Raw genomic sequence first — 19,424 nt, 5'->3', positions numbered from 1 at the left:
CCACTGTTTTCAGCAGCAACACTGGAGCGCATGGTCCTGCCTGAAGATGAGGATTCAGAAAGCGGGCTTCATGCACCACAAGCAACATTGCCTTCCCCAACTGCAGCTCCACGAAATGCAACACAGGAATCCTCAAAGAAAATAACTGAAGATGTAGCCCCGCTAGAATCAAAAGGTGCTTCTGAGCACAAGCTTCTGTCAGAAGGAGAGAAGGAAGACACTGGGTTGCTTTCCTCGGAGGTGGCCCCTGAAATTGAGCACACTGTTCCACCTCACACAGCTGAGGTGAACTCTGAATTCCAGGCTCTACCATTTTCAGCCACTCTCCCTGAACAAGTGGTTCTATCAGAAGAAGAGACAGTAGGAATGGAACGATACACACCTTCTTCTACCTCTGCTTCTGAACTTTTAGTACCACCATATGCAACACCAGAATCACAAGAAGGAAAAACTGACCAAAGATCTTTAAATCTCAAAGGTATCTCCTCACCTGTGAGTTTCTCAGAAGAAGAGCAAGAAGATATTGGACCTTTTTCTCCAGATTCTGCATTTGCATCAGAATTCTCATATTCACCCTATGTGACTAGGGAGACAGAGAAAAGAGAAATTGAGAGTGATTCTCCAATATATTTAACATCACCATCTGAACACACTATTTTATCAGATGAAGACACTGAAGCTGAGCTTTTTTCTCCAGACTCAGCATCACAAGTTTCAATTCCACCATATAGAATCTCAGGAGCAAAGAAAAGTGAACTTGAGCCTGATTCACTGTTATCTACAATGTCTGCTTCAGGATATTCTGGCTTTTCAGAAGCAGATGAAGAAATCACACCAGCAGCTGCTACACCTGTACCTGAACATCTCAGTTCATCACAGAAACAAAAAGTGGAAACTTCCTCTTCAGTATCTGTACATGAAGATGCAAGTCTGCCGCCTTCAATGCACAAAGCTGAGAAAGCAGAAATTAGGCCAGATGTTCAAGCAACCTCAACATCTGTCTCTGAGTATCTCATTTTGTCACAGAAGCTGAGAACTCAAACATCTGAGCCTGATTCTGAAGATTTGATTCCACAAGATTTAACTGGAGTATCAGAGAAGGAAGAAATTGAGACTGGGTCACAAGTATCTGCAACACCTGTTTCTTTACCTGCACAATCATCCACGGTAAAAGAAGATCCCAAACTTGCAACTCAAAGTTCAGTGTCACCAGATTACTTTCATGCAATTAAGAAAGAACAAGAACCCAAAGCATCACTTGCTCCAAAAGCTGCAAATGAACAGATGGATTTGCTAAAAGTTGAAAGTAAAGAAGAAATTGTGCCTGATTCTGCAGAAGCTACTGCACATGTATCACAGGATCAAGAAATGGAGCCTCAGCCTCCAAATGTTCCAGAGTCTGGAATGAAATATTCAATTCTGCCTGACTTGGTAGATGAGCCAAAGAAGGATGTCAAACCCAATTTAGCTCCAACCATTTCATCTGAACTAGAACAGAGAATGTTGTCAGAGAATGAGTCTGAAGTAATAAAGTCGTTTTCACCTCTGAAAGAAACATCTTTTTCTGGACCTGATGTTTTATCAACAGAGAAAGCAAAGGTGAAAGCTGATTCTAAGATGACAGATACAGCTGGAGAGCTATATTCACCCTCTTTAGGAGTGGAAAATGTAATGAAACATGGACCACCTGCATCAAAATTTATACCTTTGTCAGAAGAAACAAAGAAAGAAACTCAAACCAGCTCTTCAATAACCACATCTGTAACTAAGCAAGACCCAAGCTTAACAAATTTAGCAAAAGAAGAAATCCCAGAAGATTCATCCAGTTCTATAGAACATCCAATCTTAACAAAAGCAGGAAAGAGTGAATCAGAAAGGGATTTGTTGGCAACAGTAACATCTACAGATGAACATTCAGTTCTCAAAGAGAAAGGAGCAAGTAAAGGTAGTTCTTCTCCCAGTGACACTGCTACACAGCAACACTCAACTTGGTCAGAAGCAGAGGGAGAAGTTACATTTGATTCACCTGCAAACATATTCCCTATGTCAGAGCATTCTATTTTATCAGAGGTAGAAGCTGAGGACTTCAAACCTGGGATGCCAATAACCCAACTATTACCTTCTCCACATTTAGATGTATCTAAGGAAGAAAGGGGGGAGAAAGAACACGGACTTTCATTTTCTGCAGTCCTTGACTCTGAATGTTTGGTTTCATCACAGAAAGAGAACACCAGGTCTGCCTCAGAGATATCAAGACATGAACGTGGGCTTTCACTCAACTTAGGGGATGAGATGGAGAAAAAGGAAATGGAACCTCCTTCCTCACAAAACGTGTCACTTGCACCCAAACATATAGTGCCAAAAGACAAAAATAAGGAAGTGGTGAATCCTACTAAACTGGGAAATTTTGCATCAGAAGAGATTGTTCCAGTATTATCTACCCTCAGTGATGATAAGAGCAAACAGGCAGTGGAGAGAGATGTTAAAGAAACACAAATAAAGGAGGGCCTTATTTCTCTGAAGAATGAAAACTGGATGCTAGACAAGCCTGAACAAGATCTAGAGAGTCATCGTGAAGAAAGACTACTACCACCTGTGCAGCTGGGTACCTCTGGTTCTAGTGATCTGATGACAGGATCACTCAAGTCTGTTCTGTCAGAGGAAGACCATACAGCTGAAACCACAAAGCAGGTTCTACCACTTTTTGCAGAAGGATCTCATTTATCATTACAAAAACCAGTATCTACTCTTGATACCACCAGTGATAACACAGAGATCTCATCAACTAAAACTTACTCTTTTGAAGAAATAAGGCTAGTCCCCAAACCTAAATCATTAGGTCCAGCAGGAAATGTAGAGAGAAGTGAAGCAGAAGGAAAGGAGAGCCATTCTTTAGTGGGCAGTGAAAGTTTGATATTGGAGAAAGCAAAACCAGACATCTCAAGATCTTACAAAGAAGACAGCCAGGAAGAAATTAAATTCCCTCCTGAAAGAATCTTTCAAAAACCAGTGTCTGGTTCATCAATGGAAGAGTACAAATCAGAAATTACTCCTTCTCCTCCCAAAGTACCCCAGTTCCTGGCAGAGGACATAGAATCTGCATTGGGCAATGAAAAAGAAGTGCAAAAGGATATATCTCCTATACCTGGAGAGAAACCAGTAGAAAACTCAGAAATTGTTCAGTCAGTAGGCATAGAAGAAACAAATGAGAGGGAGAAACCTGAAGTGAAAATACCCCCCCAAATAAAACCTCTCTCCCCAAGCCAAGGTAATGAAGCACAACTTCCAGAGTCCCCTGAGGAGCCTCAAAAACTGCCTGAGGGGCCGAAGGCAAATGAGCAAAGCTTTTCTGAAGACACAGGAAAGAAAGGAATTTCATCTTTCACATCATGGATGTCCAGTTTGTTTTTTAGATCAACTACTACAGATAACAAAGTTGCTGAAAAAGATTTGGAAACTCAGCAAAGTCCATCAGTGGAAAAAGCAGTGACTATTATGGAACCTAAATCAGCTGCTGAAGATTTTAATGCAACCAAGAAACGAGATGATCACCTATTACCAGAGGAAAAACTCAAAACTACTAAAGAAGCCAAAGGTACTTTAGTGAAATCTGGTGAAAGTCAAGACTTTAAAGAAAAGGATACCTTTTCAGCAAATGTAGAAGTTTCACAACAGTCATATCCCAACTTTGAGGTGTCTACTAAAGGTTATGGGAAAAAAGAACAAGACTATTCAAAGGAAATGGACTTAAATTCAGTAATTACTTCTGCTGATGGTGAGAAGCATCTTGGGATTCAATCTTATTCCCCCATGGGTGAGAAATCCATAATAGAAGAAACCAAAAATGTTGTTCCTCTTCATGTCAGTGATAGTAAAAGAGTGCAGGTGCCAGGAATCTCTCCTCCATCTAAATGGAATATTTCTATTCTTAAGGGAGAGCCAAGAAGTGATCAAAAAGAAAAATCACCCTTTTCATTTGATGCAGTAGATAAGGTGCCACAAGAGCCAAAATCAGCTTCATCTAGCTTCACAAGTGAAAATATCACAAAGGAATCTAAGAAGCCAGAGTCAGTAACTTTGCCAGCAGAAGAATCTAAAGGCAGTTTAATTGATTTTGGTGAAGACAGACTTAAGAAAGAAATGCCAAAACCTACTTCCTTAAAAATTTCCGAAGAGGAAATAAAGCTCAGGTCTGTTAGTCCAACTGAAGAGAAAGATAAATTGGAAACCAGATCATATTCCTTGGCAGAAAAGAAGATGTTGGCAGAAAGACAAGAAATTGTGGCCACATTACAGTGTAGAGATAATAATGAAATAGAACAGTCACAAATTACACATACATCTAGCCCTGTGAAATTGGAAGACACAAAAACTGCAGCTGTGCTGCAACAGTCCTATCAAAGTGAAGATCACAAAGAAATATACAAAATTATCAAGGAAGAGATACGAGAAGAAAAAGAAAAGCAGTTGTACACATTTTCAGAAAGAAAGACACAGCAGGAAATTCAGCCTTCTGTGAATGTAGAAGGCTGCATTAGTGAATATAAAACTACATCAATTACTGAAAAACCAGAAGCCAGGATTTCAGAAGCTTACCTGGAAATCAGGGAAACAAAGTCAGTAGAAACCCAACCACACACATTAAAAGAAAATAAAGTGTTGGTGGAAAAAGCCAAGACTTTCCTTCCAGTGGATCTTCCTTATCCTCATGAAATAGACGACCACTCTTTACCTAAGGATGGAAATCTGGCCCTGGAAAAGTCAAGTAGGTCAATAGTGAGTCACAATGAAGAAAAGGGACAACACACAGTGCCAGAACCACGTTGGGGTTCTTTAGATATCACAGAAGAAAGTATGAGACAAGGATCTCAATCTAAGGAATCTGAAAGGATCTTTGATCATCCTTTGGATGAAACAAAGAGCATAGAAACACATCCATATCTGGTATCACCTGTGAAACAACAAACACTTGTTTCAGGAGATTCTCCAGAAATTAGTACAGTGAAGAAACAAATGCCACAGGCAGAAAGTACTCTAGAAAGGAACACAGTCCATACCATTCAAACATCTAAAGATCAAACATCTGAAATGCCTAAACAATCTGTTCTTGTTTCAAAGAGCCACTTGGAGGCTATAGAAGATGCCCATGGAAATGAACCACACTCTGTGCCAAGTAGCAATTACACTCAATTTATAGCTCATACATCAACAGCCAATGCGAATAAAGTGGTTTCTACTAGAGAAATATCCACAGAGCCTGAAGACACACATGTGAAAGATGAAGACTTTAAAGTGACTAGTAAGCCAGCTGGACTTTCAGAAGATCAAAAGAGTGCCTTCAGTATCATTTCTGAAGGCTGTGAAATACTGAATGTTCATGCTCCTGCATTTATTTCTTCAGTCGATCAGGAAGAAAGTGAACAAATGAAAGATAAGTTAGAATATTTGGAAGAGAAGGCCTCATTTAAAACTAGGCAGTTCCATGATAATGAGGCAGTTGCTCATCAATTAGAAGAATCTGATGAAAAAGATACACCATTGAAAGAAAAGAAACAAAAGGAAATTTGTGATACAGAAGAGGAAATAGCTGTAGAGTCAGAAACTGGTGACTTAGCTTTTAATCAACCTACAATTCCCAGTGAAGAGGATTATTTTGAAAAATATACATTGATTGATTATAACATCTCCCCAGTAACAGAAAAACAGAAAGCTCCATGGAAATTAAATGTTAAAGCAGAACACTCAAAGGAAATTACAGAAGAGGCTATCTCTTTCCCAGAAAGTTCAGAGGAAAGTGCCCTAGAAAGTGAGTATGACTTGGTGAAATTGGATGAAAGTTTTTATGGAATGGAAGAGGACCAGAGTAAAGTACCTCACCCTGAGGCCCAAAAGTCTTCAGATATTCAAAAATCAGCTGATGGAATTGCTCTAAAGAGCATAAATAGAGATGTGAACTCAAAGTCACCTGGTATGCCTTTGTTTGATGAAGAAGAAGGAGTTTTGTCACCAACCCAGATTTTCCCTACCACGGTTAAGGCCACTAATCCTGAACTTCTTGAGGAACCACCTGCACTTGCATTTTTATACAAGGACCTGTATGAAGAGGCAGTTGGAGATAAAAAGAAAGAAGGGGAGACAGCTTCTGAAGGTGACAGTGTGAATTCTGAGGCATCATTTCCTAGCAGAAATTCTGACACTGATGATGGAACAGGAATATATTTTGAGAAGTACATACTGAAAGATGACTTTCTTCATGACACATCTGTAACTCAAAGGGACCAAGGTCAGGGTCTGGAAGAAATACCAGCTGGTAAGGATGATTCACAGCAATCAATCACTTCAGAAGGAACAATTGGGGGGAACTTTGGAGTTATTTGGGGGAAGAAGAGTCTGGAAGAGAAGCAGAAATCTGTTTACAGTGAAGGAGAATCTGTGGGTGATGTGGAGACCCTGGACAACGAAGCCATGCAGAGGAAAATTCCCATCACTGAGGAAGTCAGAATAGTTACCCAGAAGATAAGCTATGCAGTTCCATTTGAAGACACCAATAATGTCATGGAGAGAGTAGATGAACCGAGCAGCCAGAGTAATGATGCAGAAAGTGCAAGTACAGAGGTCAATCTGAACGCCCCAGTGCAAGTGTCTTTCTCAGAGGCAGAATTTGCATCTGGTGCAACTTGTATTCAAGAAACACTGCAAGAAGAATCTAAAATAATGGTTTCATCTGAGCCAAGTGACAGGCTCCACAATAGCCCTGTTCAGGATGAGTATGAATTTGCTGAATCCCTGAATTATGAAGTGGTTACTCAAGAAATTTTATCAGAAGAACTACATTCAGAGCCATTGTCTGAAGATGTCTTATCTCCAGGAAAGGAATGCTTTGAACACATCAGTGAAAATGAACTTGTGAGTGAGATGGAGCAAGGTATGTCTGCTGAACAGAAAGAGTTTGGCAGAGAGAGAACAGAACAAGACCAGTTATCGTCAGCTTTGGTAACGGAGAAGGAGCAAAAGGAATCGAAAGAGTCCCAAACAGATACATATTGCTGCACTTGCAAATGTCCAATTTCTGCCACTGACAAGCTACTTGACATCCATAAAGACCATGAGGTTTCAACGCTTGACACAGCTATAAGTGCTGTAAAGGTAAATAGATTTTAAAGCACATAAATTATATATATATACATTTAATTTCTTTTCACAGTTGAAAATATGGATGATATTTGATACATGCATCCTTAAGCATAAAGTAATAGTTACATTCTAATACTTATAAAGTTAACAAAGAATATTTTCTAAGTAGTTTGTTAAGTTCAATTTGGAAAACATTTATTAAGTACACACTTTGGGTAAGGTGTTTTTCTAGGTTCTGGGGAGGCTAAAATAAATAATACAGGGTTACTACAAGGGGTCTTTTCATCCACTGGCAGTAGTCCTTAACATTATCTCAAAAAGTCAGGTCATTTTAAATTAGGAATATACTTTTGAGAATAAAATATGATTTATTTTATATTACATACAAGATCACCCTTTAAAAAATACATGTATTTTACATTGAATAAATTTATTGCAAATTTTATAAAATAATCTTGAGAATAAGACATTTTAAACTTCAATTTTTTCCTTATTATAAAATTGATATTAGAAATGGAAATCTTTAGTATTCTTCTGGCTATGTCTATAGATGCTCAATGTGAAAAAATTAATCACAAGACACATCTTTATATATGTGACTATAAATATTCCACTTCCCGAGAGTTACTATTGGAAATCAAACATTTAATCTTTGATATTCTCATCTACCTTCATTATTGCCTTATAACTGGTGTCTTCATCCTCTCTCCTTATTTTCTGTACAGTAGCCATATGATCTTAAAATACCAAGCATAATAGAATTGAGCACTTACTATGTATTAGAAACTTAGCTAAGTTATAAGGTATCTTTTAAATCTTTGCAAGATTACTGTCATTGTCATTAATTTGCAAATAAAAAAGTGGTCTTAAATAATTTAAGTGATTTTCCCAAAGTCATGGAAGACAGAACTAGGATTGGTACCCAGTCTGTGTGCCACCTCAGATCCTGCTCCTGATTATATATCCATTTTGTTCTACCCAGAGCCTTGCTAATGGTGATGATTTTCAATAAGATTATTCAATTAAGTCACACTTAAATAATTCAGTCTCATTGATTCAGTAGGATAACATTAGAATCTTTGCTCTTTTTTTGTCTGCCAAATTAATCCTTCACAACTTGTTTGACACTGGTTTTACTTCTTCAGTGTAAATTTTTGCTGAAATAAGTTTTATCTGGCCAGATTCAGAGATGGGGCAATTTCTTGTATGAAATCTCAGACACTAGATGTATTAGCACCCATGAAATTAGCTTCATTGTGTGATGACACTTGATTTTGCAACTTCTGGATACTGTTAGCTGAAAGAAGACTAGGTATATTCAACCTTTCTCATTCTGTTTCGTTTATGAGTTCTAGAAATTAAAAAGTATTTTGTCTAAATATTGTCAATTTAAAACAAATTTCAAGTGAGTATAAAGATGTCTTCTCTTGGAACCCATTTGACAGTGTTTTTTTCCCTCCTAATCTTCTCTGGAAATCGAGTTGACTAAAGCCAAAGATACTTATTCCATTTCATTAAGTCAATATAATGAACTTTCATAAGAAGTTCATTTTTAACTTCTTTAAAATTAAAAATCAATTAAAAAATTATAACTTAAGCATTTCCTAGCATCTTGTGAGTAGGCCATTTGTGATTATTTAAGCACTGACAATTGCACTTACAGATTATTCTGGCCCTTGCTTCTTCTTAACTTCATCACTCTTGTGGTGACTTATATCTCTTATTGATCTTATATTTTTTTCCTTCACTTGTTTCACTTCCTTTTTCTCATTGTTTTTTAACTTCCCATTCCATGTCAGGACTTTCACTGGAAATGAAAGTGAAAATAAAATAAGATGTACTTGTAGCTTCCCCAAATCAGTATAGCATTGTGGCAACATAGTATTCTGAGAAAGGAACCTTTGGTCGGTAAATATAATGGTGTAGTGGGATAGGGAGGAAATGTGTATTGAAAAGTTGAAACATGGGTGAGCCTTAAATGAGACAGAATTCTACAGTAAAGGGCAGAGATACCATAGCAAAGGCAAAAAAAGAAGTCCAAGGGAAGATGGGATCTGTGTGATATCCTGGAGGCTCATGGAGAAAAGGCAGTTTCTATCAAAGTTATTTCTCTAGCATTTTGAGGATAGCAAATCAGGGAGGCTGTTTGCTTGTTATTTATAAAGTTTAGCAGGGTCATTACAGCTATAGATTTTAAACTAATATTTAAATGGTAGCATTCTCCCCCCAACACCTGTACATTTTCTAGTTTGCTGTCACTCCTTGAGTATTTTAGCCCTTTGAGGGTCCTTAGTACCTTTTGGGTTCTTTAGTAGACATCTTTGGTTACTGGACTTTTAGGCCTGGGGAGGCTGATTAATTTCTCAGGGTTCCTCCTCCAAAGTACCCCTGAGGCTACTGGTGCAAATGTAAGGGAAGTACTTGGGTATGTTGAATTAGTTCAACAAAACATCTGCTATCTTAGAAGAAAGACAATTGTATTAAAAAGTGATGCTTTTCATCTCTGGCCTGTACCCCAGTTCTGTATGAGTAAATAAATAAATCTTTAAAAAAAAAAAAAGTGATGCTTTTCTAAGGAGGAAGAATTCAGATCTATCTATCACCAAAAGAAGTATGTTTGAACTCACCAACTTACCAAAAATTCCTTTCTCTTGCATGAGAAAATAAACTCTCTCACAAAATTCCTGATTGTTTATTATACAGAATTAGCTGTAATCAATTTCAATGACGCAGAAGTGAAAATTTAAAGGCCGATTCATTAGTGAACATGATATAATAAATCTCTACTAAACATATTTATTGCTTGAAATTCTTAAGTGTCGCAGCCTAAGGACATCTTAATTTTTTTTTCAGGTTCAATTAGCAGAATTTCTAGAAAACTTACAAGTAAAGTCCTTGAGGATTGAAGCCTTTGTTAGAGAGATAGAATCTTTTTTTAATACCATTGAGGTAAGTTATTGTATCTCTTTTACTTTAGTTTGGTTTGTTCATGGTATAACCAGTAAATGATTCTGAGCTAAAGGGATCTCCCTTAGCATTTGTTTGCCATTGTTGGTTTTGTTCCATGAAAACTGAAGGTCTTTAAAGTTTTTCTGGTGTTTTATCAGTGAGACTTTCTAAGGATAAATGACTTGTCCTTAAAATGTGTACACATTTATTGGGAACTTTCTGTGACAGAGCAAATACTCACCTGTATGACCCAAAGTCACAGGGAGCTAAGAGACAAGATTTAAATTCAGATCAGCATTTTTACTGGCTCTGCCATTCCCCTTTTACCTGAGCCACCTCTGGCGAAGCACTCTCAGACACTGTTCAGTCCCCGTGAGTATCTCTCCAGATACCACTGTATTTGCTGAGTTCATGCCCTCCTCTTTGCTTGTCCCACTCCCTTCACAATGAAGAGAATGGGTAGGAATGCCCCATCTGTTTACACTGACAGCCCAGGCACCTCCTTTGTCAATCAGGAGTGGCAGAGAGCTCAAGATCTCTGCAGAAGGCCGGTGCACCTCTCACTAGGTGACTCCACATCTTCATTTGCTTGTCAAAGATCTGTTTAATTCCCGATGTAGATCAGTTTACATCTGCTAGTTATTTTTAGTGCACCTCCCAAACTGTCCCTTTTAGACAGTAATTTTGATGACCACCTTATCATTCGTCCTGCTTTTGAGGACAGTGAGGCATCTGAGTTTGCAGATAGGTAATCAAGTGTCTCCTACTATGAAAAGCCCCACGCTGGAGAGCATTTATGGGTGTAGATTCTGCAATCTCCTGGCTGCTCCTCACTCACTAGGATGTTAATAGCATGGAGAAAATGACCAAACCTGCTCCATTCCCCAAAGACCAGGGATCTTCATTCGTTGTGCTGTCATTTTCAAGCCATATATGGGAATGCAAGTGGGCAAGACTTCCATACGAATGCCTTTTTTTTTTTTTCTTATTTATTAACTAAATCCTTCCTGGTAAAACTCTTATACTAATTCTATTGCAAAGCTATTTGTGTCAAAGGGAGTTGGTGGGTGAAAAATTTACATTGTGTGATATAATGTGTGATTTTCTTATCAAAAGCCAGAGGTCAGTTCTTTAAAAGGCTAGTATTTCTTTTTCTTTTCTTCTTCTTCTTTTAAGCCATGCATGATTTGTTTTATTCAGAAGTGTGTGTTTATCTTTAGGAAAATTGTAGTAAAAATGAGAAAAGGCTAGAAGAACAGAATGAGGAAATGATGAAGAAAGTCTTAGCACAGTACGATGAGAAAGCCCAGAGCTTTGAGGAAGTAAAGAAAAAGAAGATGGAGTTCCTGCATGATCAGATGGTCCACTTTCTGCAGAGCATGGACACTGCCAAAGATACCTTGGAGACCATCGTGAGAGAAGCAGAGGAACTTGATGAGACCGTTTTCCTGACTGTAAGTGCCAATTAAGTCCACGTTTGCCCAAATTTACTTTTTAAAATTGATCTTTCAATGTACCCAAGATCATTTATAGCTCGGTATGGAGCTTATATAGTTCCAGCATTCAGCAATTATTAGGGCCTGTCTGATACCTATGGAAAAGGGCAGCAAGTCCTCAGAGCCTTCACACCCAGATCAGCTGAAGGATACATGGAAGTCAGGACATAGCACCTACTGTCCTTTCTGTCACACCGGACTGCTTGGTCTCCTCTGAGGTAGAGAGAAAGCAGCCTGAAACCTCATGTGCCCTGCTTGCCCTTTGGAAGTCCTGATCTTCCAGCACCTGGCATTTTCCTACTGGTCCCTGGAACTATCCTCTTTATTCTCACCCCAAGCAGTCTCTCTGATGGGTCATGCCCTCTGAGCTTCACCAGTAGGCCAATAGCAGCATTTTAGTACACTTTAAGGGGTGCAAGGCAGGACACACCTCTTTCAGGTACCATGTTGATGTTTTTATGAGGGGCTCTCTGGAGACAAGGATTTCTTAATTCAAACTAGAACCTGTGGACAAGATTCCTTTGGGTGTCCCTCAACTTGCTCCACAGTAGCTCTTTGCTCTCTTAATTCAGACACTGGTTCTCCAGGGAGCCAGGATTAACCCTGAGGAGTGTTTTCTCTGAGGGCAGTCCCAAACCTAATAGTCAAAGTCTAGGAAAGCACATTCTTATGATGAATAAGGACCTTTCTGTCAAAGGTTCCTCTCCACTCTAGTATGTTTTGGAGATAGAGCAGGACAAAATAGGACAATGTTAGGCTTTTTATTATCCTTCCCAGACACCTCTAATGAGGACAAATTTGGGTACAGAAGACATAGCCATCCTCAAAGGAGAATGAAATTATTCCATTGCTTTAAGTTTAGTGAAGTCAATGCTTTAATGTTTTTAAGTTATGCACCTCCTGTGAAGTGTAACATAAATAGTGCTTTGTGTTCCCCATGAACCTTGCCATTGTTTGAAAAGAATATTTTTTCTCTAGAATAACAAATCATAAAAAGAAGCATTTTTCCTCATTATAAAAGAAACACACACCCATTTTACAAAATATTTAAAATAAGAAAGAAGAGAAGGTAACACTTAGAGATAACTACCGATTGAATTTTTGGTATATATGCCACACTGAGCAAAGTTAAGTCACTTTTCTTGCTTCAGAGATTCCTATTCTGGAAGGTAACCATTTGTTAATGAATAGAGAGAAGTAGAGCATAAGCAAACTCATCCCAACTCTTGCTGATCATAAAGAGCAGATCAGAACTGTCCAATCTTGGGTGAACCCCTCTTTGTGAGCACTGATTTCCTGGCTGACAGGGGACTGAAGCCACCCAGGAAAAACAATCTCCAGGGAAGCCAACGAGTAATGATTTTAGAACTGGCTTGATCTTAAGTGCTCTAGTTTGATTTTCTTTCTGCTGTTAATTGGTTTTTCTCTCTCTCTCCTCCCTTGTCTCACTCCTCCTTCTCCCAACTCCCCAAAAGTCCTTTGAGGAAATCAATGAAAGGTATATACATGTGACTCAGTGTGGTGTTGAATGAGAACAGCATGACTGAATGTTTTATTTGTAATACTCTGATGCTTTATAGCAAATGTGCTGCCAATTAAAAAGTACATACATTTAGTGAGCTCCTGGATTTTCACCTTTAGACACAGTGCTTGTACAAGCTAAGTGACAGCTTTGAAAGGAAATTGCATGTGCTTTTGTTAAATAACAATCATCATAATGTAGATTTTTAACTGCTTCCTTGAGATGTGTTCTAAAATTTTCAACATAATTTAGACCGTCTTTCCTGTCACGTATACAGAACAATTATGTAGATGCTTAAACTTATTGGTTAAATATAACTATTTAAAGGCATCATTCATGTCTACCTTGAATAATTTTATGACTTATGTAATCTTAATGGAATATTCTCTCATTTTTCTCTTCAAAAGATAGGCATGCATTTATCTGCTTTTCTGCTCAGTTAACCAAAATGAATCTTCCTTTGGATGTTGTGTTTGTTGTTGTTTTTAACACTCAGTGGAAGATAAATACTTTATTCTTTCAAAAGGGAAAACACTTGGGAAGAAATTATGATAAGTTGTCTATAAAAACACATGAACATCAGATCTATATTTATCTTTGGAGCATCTGATATTGAAATGTGCCTACTGATTTGATACAGCTTCCCTTTTTTCCCATAGCAAGATCTGACTGCTTTCTTATTGGTAGAGCCTACTTTTTAAAAAAAATGTTTACCTCCTTAATATAATTAATTTAAAAAAATAATATAATAGTTTATTTTCATATCATTTTATGCCTTTTTCCATCTCAACTGTAATCCCCTTGGGCTTCCCATCACCAATTCACCCATGTGCCATCACCATAGTCCAGTGCACTTCCTTAATGTAATTTTTAAAGCTTTAAGTAGTTTTAGTATATTTCAATGCCAAATTGTGAAATAGTATAAAGTGAAATAAAAAATTCATATTTGTGGTATGTTAAAATATAGAAAAATGAGTTTGGATTAGAAACCTGAGTTTTTAGATGATGAAAATTGCACAGATGAATCCTGTTTACCTGTAAATGAAATCTATTCAACAGAGTCTTTTGCCAACAAAAATTACAAAAAGGATTTTAAAATTAATATTGGCATTCATCAGCTGCGGCTTTATATAGTGGCTCTGTTATAAATAAAATTACCTGGTAGTTTTTAAAAATGTGAATGCCTGAATCTTACTTCCTGAGCGTTTGATTAAATTGGTCTGGGTTGTGGTCTTAGCATTTTTTAAGTTTCCTAGGTCATTCTAGTGAGCAGTCAGGGCTGAAAATCCCTGATTTATAACAATCTGTTCTGGGGTACCTACGATTGGCTGTGCCTGGGTCCCCTGCTTAGCTGGTTTAACCAGAGCTGCTGAAGTCCCACCATATGTCTGCTGCTTGAAAGCCAAGGGTGGGACAGTGCATCTGTCTATCAATTCCCATGCAGAAGTCTGTAGCACACCAGGCAGGCCTGAATCAAGTTTCCTTTACTTAAAAAAGAAAATTATATATTTTCCATAAATATTACTTATGTTTGCTTTTATTCAAAAGTATATGGATTTGTAGTGTCAGTTCATATACACAGACCAGTATTGATGCATACTTGTTTATATTTTTATCCACTCATGGAGATACCGATTGGCAGGAAACTGGTGAACAAAAATTTGTGAATTTGTCTTAGTACATTTTTACTTTTCTAAAATTTAGAATGCTAACTTGCTTTTATAAATTGACATTCGTTTAATACTAAGTACTGTTTCTTTGGTTTTGTGCTTGAACTTGTTCATCTGCGTGTCACTTTATTTAATTTTTAATTTATGTCCCACTGACAATGAATTGATCTTAGCTAAAACTATAGTGTCAGCTAAGGGAGAGTACACTTGGGAGCACATTATTTTTCTGAAAAGAAAATAACACACCAAAGTGTGGGATTGGGTAAAGACTTTTGAACAATGAAAGAAAACCTTGTTAAACTTGCACATATGCATACACTTGTGATGAAACTTGATTGTTTCATTAGAGGAAACTTTCCTATCCTCAAGAGAACTCCTGCCTCAAAATCTTAAATGTTATTGGTGTTCTAAGAGAAATTCTAATTATCTTTTTTTTTTTTTTAACCTTGCTGCTTCTCCTTCCATACTATATCTCTAAAGGCAGTGCTTGTATATTAAAAGACTTTCCTCAACACTGAAAATGCTTAAACTAAGGAATGCTGTCAAGCATATTTAGACTCAAAATTTGCATATTTTGAAAAACACATTTGCTTCAAAAATGCCATTCTGTTAAGAGGATGCATTTCTCCCCCTTTGGGCTCTTTTGTGTTATAATAATGACAAGGAACAAGAAATCAAACCACTGTAGGACCTGTTCATAAAAAGATGTCTGCTCGACTTTTCATATAATTGATGTTAAAATTGAACATGCCAGTGCATAAGGAAAAACTCAAACATTTTACTTCTGGTATTTACCACTAGAGATTTTGTGCTAAAAATAAAAAAGAGTTAGAAAAGAAAAAAGTCCTTCATTTAGTTAGTGATTTGTATAGAGAGGGCTTAGTATGTGTTAGTTACCATTATGTGCTAATTCAGAGGCGGACCCATCCTCTGCACCCCCCAAAGTCTTAATTTAGGCTTTTGTTATCTCCCCTCACATAGAACTATGGGGGTCCTCCCAATTGGGGGACTGTATTACCTCTCTAGTCTACTAGTTCTGATCCTTCCTCAGACTCCTGCTAGGATATTCTCCTAAAACTCCTTTGTTAAGCACACTTCTGTGACTCTCCCTACCTTAAAGGGTGAAATAGAAATGTGGTGAATATCAAAGTCTTCACGGTCAAGCCATGACCCACTTTTCTATTTCATCTTTATTGTCTCCATGCCCCAATTCTCAAGGTTTTCAGTGGTCCCCTCTGCTCTCTAAGGTACCAGACTCTCAGAACTTCCGGCCTGTTCTCATACTGTACTTAACTGCAGCACCCTCCTTCCCTTACCTGCCTCAGAAACTCCTACTCCTTCTTTAAGATTTAGCCCACATGTCACCTCCTCTTTGAAGCATTTACTGGGACCATCTCCCCCAAATCAGATGACTAATCCTAGTAAAGAGAGTGGGCATGCTTTAAATATTTCAGTTATATTTTATAATCTTTTTCCCTCGCACTGATAAAAATGTTACCCAACCTTAGAGCCTGATATTCTCACACAAAGGTAATTTTGTTTTAATTCATTCAGAATGTATTCATTAAGTGCCTACTATATGCAAAGAAATACATTATAGAACAGTAGTGAACAAAATAAAGTCATTTCCGGTACGTAGGTTATAGTTTGGTAAAAAAGACATACCAAATCAAATAGGTTATGATAAGCTTGAGAACTGAAAAACAATAGAGTAAGGGGGAGAGGGATGAGCACCATAGTGTTAATAGTGTAATTGGGGCTGGCCTCTCTGAGAGACTGACAACTGAGCAGAGGTCTAAATTAAGTAAGGAAGATGCCATACAAGTTCCGACCTTGGAGGAGAGAAGTCCCAGTAGCAAATGCAGACTTAGAGGTCGGTATGTGCTACCAAAACCAAAATGTCCAATTGAAGTCACAGCTGACTTTGTTGCTGGAAGATTAAAAAGAAGAAAAGAAGAGAAAAATGCAAGGTGCACCAAGCAGGTCTCCTAACCAAATTATAGGTTCCTTATGCTAAAGATAAATGTTTTTGCACTCTTTCCCTGTTTAGAAGCAACCTGTTATTTCTTTTTAAGTTGAAATTTCACCTGGATACAAATGCTAAGAACTGGTATTTGTTGCCATTTCTCCTAAAAGGATCTTAAGCATATAAAAGCTATGCATTTATAAACTGTGACTTTTTTAGTCTTTTAAGGATGAATAGACCTATCCTTCTTTGTTGTTTATATCCAGAACAGTGCCTGACTGTAAGTGGCAGGTAAACATGTAAGTGGCAGGTAAACATGTTTTTTGACAAATAAATGACTAGAAACATGTTAGTGAGGGTAAAGAACAGCAAGGACATCTGAATCTTTTGACCTTAGGAAATAAATAAAAGTCATCAAAATGTATTCATCTTTAGGACTCACTTTATAACTGAATAATAGGACTAGATAATTTGCTGGACTTTATCAGAGTGGAGGATATAGGAATGGAGTTTCTAACATTACTAATGGAACCATAAGGTCCTAAAATAAATAGGTTTTATACAGGTATTTTTAGCCTTTTAAAGCAATTTTAATCCTTTTTTGGATATAGTCCCTCACAAAAAATCACCACTATTTTTATTTTAAACAGTTGCTCTTAGTTTTCATTGTGTGTGTTTCTTGACTTCCATGGACATATTTCCCCCTATAGGTTGCTTTCTGCAGTGGAGAGCACTGCTTCTTTAGAGAATATGCCTGCTGCATTTTCACTTTTTGAACATTATGATGACAGCTCGGCTACAAGTGACCAGATGCTGAAACAAGTGGCTGGTAAGAATTTTAATACATTAATTGCCTTGATGAAATATGGCAGCTTTTCCCTGTTTGTTTTGTCAAGTGTTTGACTGCAAGGGAATATTAAGTGGAAAAGAAAACAATTCATTGTCAATTTTAAAGCTAGATTCCAAAATCAAGCAAGAGACTAGCATACCATCTCATTATGACCTCCATCTCCATTTGGTGCTTTATGGCTGCCAGGAGGCTGAAGAGAGGAGTGGCCATGACATCAAAAGGTCTTCTCTTTTTTCTAGTTTAAATAGGAATTCACTCCCTCTCTTCTAGAGATTATCTGCTTTTATGCCAGGAGCCAGGTATGGAAGAAAAAATAAATAAACATTTTCATATGTGTTGGACAGAATTTTCCTTATGAGTAGCTTTCCCTTCTTCCATTGAGCTCTTTTTCCTTTTTTCAAACTAAACAGATTAGCTTAGAGAACTAACAGCTCAGCATCAGATTCTGTAGCCAGGAGCCGCCCACTCAACTGTCAGAAGCATCCTGCCGGCTCTTCAAAATATTTTTTAATGTGCTATTTTAACAAATAAGACAATGAAACTCATTTAGATTTCTCAAAGCTGCTGTGTTTCAGTGAAGTTACCAAGCTTCACTTACTGTACAATGTACTCAGATGTCCTCCTTAAAAGCTCCTGCATTTTCTCAAAACCACCTTAAAGCCAACTCCTGTTTTAAAATTGACAAGTGAGTTTCATTACTGTAGGAAGAGTTTTAGTTTACAAACCAGTAAAATCTACTGTATCTTTAAAAAGACCAAGCAGCCCCACCAACTCTAGGTAAAGTGGAAAATTCAGTCATTTATCCCAACAGATATTCTCTAGAAATGTTTCAAAACAAAAGGGTGTTTTCCTGTAATTTCCTTAAGAGGCATTTAAATAGACCAGTAACTGCAAACTAAGACGTTCTGATTAACAGAGTGACTGGATCTTTTGCTTTTAAGGGACTGGTGTTATATGCTGTATGTTCATTTCAAAGGATATACTTTAGACTATCTGATGGCCAAGGAGAGAACCTTTTACATATTTCAGCGGTTACAGAGATAAATAGTCACAAAGTGCTAATGATTCACTCAGAAACGGGCATGTGGCCGGTCTGCTTTCCTAAGCGTTTATGGAGAGATGGATCTCGGAAAGAGAAATGCCTCAGTTGTGCCTCTGCTTTCCCCGAGCTGGAGCCCGCCCAGTGTGTTGATTTACTGCTAGGAGTTTTTTGTTCATTTTGTGACCCAGAGAGCCTCTCAGGTATGGAGTTCTCCCCTAGTATCTGAAAAGTTAATCTGATCACTCCCTGAACTGAGCAGATAGAAATGAGGAAAGGAAGTGACTGCTGCACTGAGAAATAGCAGCCCTAACATTCCTTCCGCACGAGGTGCTGGCACTGTAAGTCTGTTAGACATTTCCTCTCAGCTAAACTCACAACCACCCTCGAAAGTGAGTTTTATTGATTCTCATTTGACAGGTGAGGAAATAGAGGGAACATAAAAATGTCTCTCATATTTCCCTAGCTGTGTAGGGTGTGCATGTGACGGGAGGGGTGGCGGAGTTTGGCTCCAGAGTCTTGGCACTCAAACCCCTGCTTTCCACCAAGAAGTGGAGCCCAGCACTGTGACAGGATGCAGGAACTACAGAGCAGCGACGTGGAAGGCGTCCCTGATTCTGGAGCCTGGGGACTTTTAAATTGCGGTAAAATACACATAGCATCAAGCCATCATCAACTTTATAAAAAGATTTAGTTTTGTTATTTATGCATAGAAGAACTGGGGTGTGGGCCAGAGGTAAGGAGGGTGAGAGGATACACCAGAGACAGAGTGGGGAGCAGAACGGGGCAGCTGAACTG

At 37.9% G+C, this 19,424-nt stretch overlaps 1 protein-coding gene across 1 annotated transcript in view; it reads left to right on the top strand.

Annotated features, from left to right (window-relative positions):
* The window catches only part of CMYA5 (cardiomyopathy associated 5), an 81,318-nt gene that overhangs the window by 34,043 nt on the left and 27,851 nt on the right, over positions 1 to 19,424 (top strand). Inside the window, exons 3-7 of the mRNA XM_004678437.2 lie at positions 1 to 7,146; positions 9,988 to 10,083; positions 11,304 to 11,537; positions 13,055 to 13,077; positions 17,448 to 17,566. The exon at positions 1 to 7,146 is cut by the window's left edge and continues 9 nt beyond it. Of these exons, the coding sequence (XP_004678494.1) occupies positions 1 to 7,146; positions 9,988 to 10,083; positions 11,304 to 11,537; positions 13,055 to 13,077; positions 17,448 to 17,566 (7,618 nt within the window). The remainder of the gene's footprint in view (positions 7,147 to 9,987; positions 10,084 to 11,303; positions 11,538 to 13,054; positions 13,078 to 17,447; positions 17,567 to 19,424) is intronic.

This window comes from Condylura cristata, unplaced genomic scaffold, assembly GCF_000260355.1.
Source record: "Condylura cristata isolate star-nosed mole 26May11 unplaced genomic scaffold, ConCri1.0 scaffold00007, whole genome shotgun sequence".
In the NCBI taxonomy this organism is placed as follows: Eukaryota; Metazoa; Chordata; class Mammalia; order Eulipotyphla; family Talpidae; genus Condylura; species Condylura cristata.
Note: the sequence above shows the minus strand (reverse complement) of the source record. Positions and strands in the feature narration are given on the sequence as shown.